The sequence below is a fragment of the Arachis duranensis genome, chromosome 5 (genome assembly GCF_000817695.3).
Source record: "Arachis duranensis cultivar V14167 chromosome 5, aradu.V14167.gnm2.J7QH, whole genome shotgun sequence".
NCBI lineage: Eukaryota > Viridiplantae > Streptophyta > Magnoliopsida > Fabales > Fabaceae > Arachis > Arachis duranensis.
The window spans coordinates 12,499,834-12,502,412 of record NC_029776.3 but is presented as its reverse complement, the minus strand read 5'-3'; the positions used below and the strand labels follow the sequence as shown (position 1 = coordinate 12,502,412).

The following is a 2,579-nucleotide window of genomic DNA, read 5'->3' as shown; positions in this document are numbered from 1 at the left end:
AAAACTTTTAATTTTTAATTCATCAACAATGGTTATAGTAAGATCAGTACTTATATCTGTTGAAATGTACATTAAATACATTTTGTTTTACTCTGTGAATATGACAGTTTTAGGGAGAAGAGGAAACACAAAATCTCTTAGCTTTAACAACTAAATTTAATAGGCCCCAATAGTCACATATTTAATTCATAAAAAATATAAATTTTGGAGAATTTATAATAAGTCTGATATCCTAGCTAGTAATAGTGTAATGCCACTAAAAAGAGTGTGCAATGATGATTTACAGAGAGATTAGAAGCTTAATTTTAGAAAATGAAAAGGCAAAAAGTAAATATAAGCAGGGGGTTGTTGAGGTGTTAAAGAGTAATTAGAATAAAATAAGAGAGTATAGTGCCGAGGTGGGGGGGACCCATTCACCGCCCACACACACACACGGATATGTTACCCGAAACCTTCGATCTATATTTTTGTTATTTCCAATCCAATCCAACCCTAAACTCTGCACGAAACTCGCTGCTACCTATTTTCTTTTTCTTTCTTATTATTATTATTCTTGCATCAAAAGGAAGTAGTAGTAGTAGCAGCAGTAGTAGTAGTTTCCATTTTTCACAGCCTACGCCACTGAGCATCTATCGCTGGATAATCGAATTTCAAGAATCAAAGGTTTTAGTCAAGTTGCGCTGCAAGAAGGAAGCGAAGATCGAAGAGATATATATAGAGAAAAAAGCTGGCAAGTTTGATATATAAGAAGATCTTCTTAATAGAGTGTATAGAGTTATAATAATGGATCCAATTACAGCACACGGCCATTCACTTCCACCACCATTCCACACAGCAAGAGATCTGTTGCACCACCACCAGCAACAGCAGCAGCAGCAATGGAAAAGACGGAACACCTGGAGGAGGAGGAGGAGGATCCGGTGAAACCGAAATGACAAGAAGACCAAGAGGAAGACCAGCTGGATCCAAGAACAAACCCAAGCCACCGATCATCATCACCCGCGACAGTGCCAATGCCCTAAAGACGCACGTCATGGAGGTTGCAGACGGTTGCGACATCGTTGAGAGCGTCTCAAACTTCGCAAGGAGGCGCCAAAGAGGGGTTTGCATCATGAGCGGCACCGGCACCGTCACCAACGTCACACTCCGCCAACCAGCTTCCTCTGGAGCCGTCGTCTCCCTCCATGGAAGGTTCGAGATCTTGTCCCTGGCGGGATCCTTCCTCCCTCCTCCCGCTCCACCTGCGGCCTCCGGCTTGACCATATATCTAGCCGGAGGGCAAGGGCAGGTGGTCGGAGGGAGTGTGGTGGGGACACTGATTGCTTCCGGCCCGGTGGTCATCATGTCCGCTTCCTTCAGCAACGCTGCGTATGAGAGACTTCCTTTGGAGGAAGAGGACCCTTCCATGCCCTTGCAAGGGTCTGGCGGTGGCGGCGGCGGCTCAATCGGGTCCCCCGGTGGTGGTCAGCAGCATGCGCAGCAGCAGCAACAGCAGCAGATGTTAGGAGACGCAACTGCTCCACTCTTCCATGGTTTGAATCCGAATCTTCTGAATTCAGTTCAGATGCCAACGGAAGCTTTCTGGAATACTCCTGGTCGCTCTCCTTATTGATCATCACAATCATCATCATGATATGGAACAGTGTCTTTGTAAGTTCCATTATTATTATTATTATTACTACTACTCCACCGTGTTAGTTCCTTGTTTAATTATTTCTTCTTCCGTTATCTTCCCTTTCTTATCATCATCAGCTTCTTCTTCTTTGGGTGTTTAATTACTTAGGATCCGAACTCAAGCTAGTGGAATTGAATAGGAATGTTGACTGAGGTTCTATCTTCTTATGCGCTTAATTATTATTATGTAGCATTTGCGTGTGTTTTGATAAGACTGCTGTAATTAAATTGATGCATCTTCTCTATAATAGTTTAGTTGGTGGGTTTGATTTTGTGTTTAATTATGACAAGAATAACGGCGGTAGGTGGTGATGAAGTACATTACATCTTGCTTCTATCCAATCCATTTAGCTTAATTAGCTTGGAGATGTACAAGTAGTTGAAGAAATTAGTAGTACAGTTAAGTAGTTATTAGTAGTATTTAGTAGCAGTCGTAGCTAGGAATAATGGAAGCTAATTCGGAAGGAAGCAATTCTACTGAGCAAGTTTAATTTTCCAGTTCTGGTGGCGGTGCTTACTGATGGTTGCAGCTGACACGGGCTAGCTACTTCTCTAACTGTATGTTATGGACCACGGTGAATTGAATTAGATGGTGATGATCATGATTGTTATTCCTTGTTCTCGTCATTTTTTGTATTTCGACTTGCATTACATATGTTGCTGGATTGAAAATAATTAATTCCTTTAGCCTTTGGTCTTGCTAGGTATAATTAATTAATTGATATAATATCGGTGAAGAAGAAAAGGATGACCTTCTTAATTATTAGATACTAAAAATAGAAAGTATTTCACTAAAAAAGATCTATTACAAGATATTCTTGAAGGAGTGACATTAAGACAATGGTGTAAAAGTATTGTGTTTTTCTCTAGTTAGTATTATGGAGTAGTAAATGAGTAAGTAGAGT

At 40.8% G+C, this 2,579-nt stretch overlaps 1 protein-coding gene across 1 annotated transcript; it reads left to right on the top strand.

The window, feature by feature from the left end:
* Positions 1 to 454: 454 nt before the first annotated feature.
* On the top strand, positions 455 to 2,285 carry LOC107488189 (AT-hook motif nuclear-localized protein 22). Its single transcript, XM_016108886.3, is given in 2 exon segments — positions 455 to 878; positions 880 to 2,285. Coding segments are annotated over 2 exon segments (828 nt in total). The 5' UTR covers positions 455 to 783; the 3' UTR covers positions 1,613 to 2,285.
* The last annotated feature ends 294 nt before the right edge of the window (positions 2,286 to 2,579 follow it).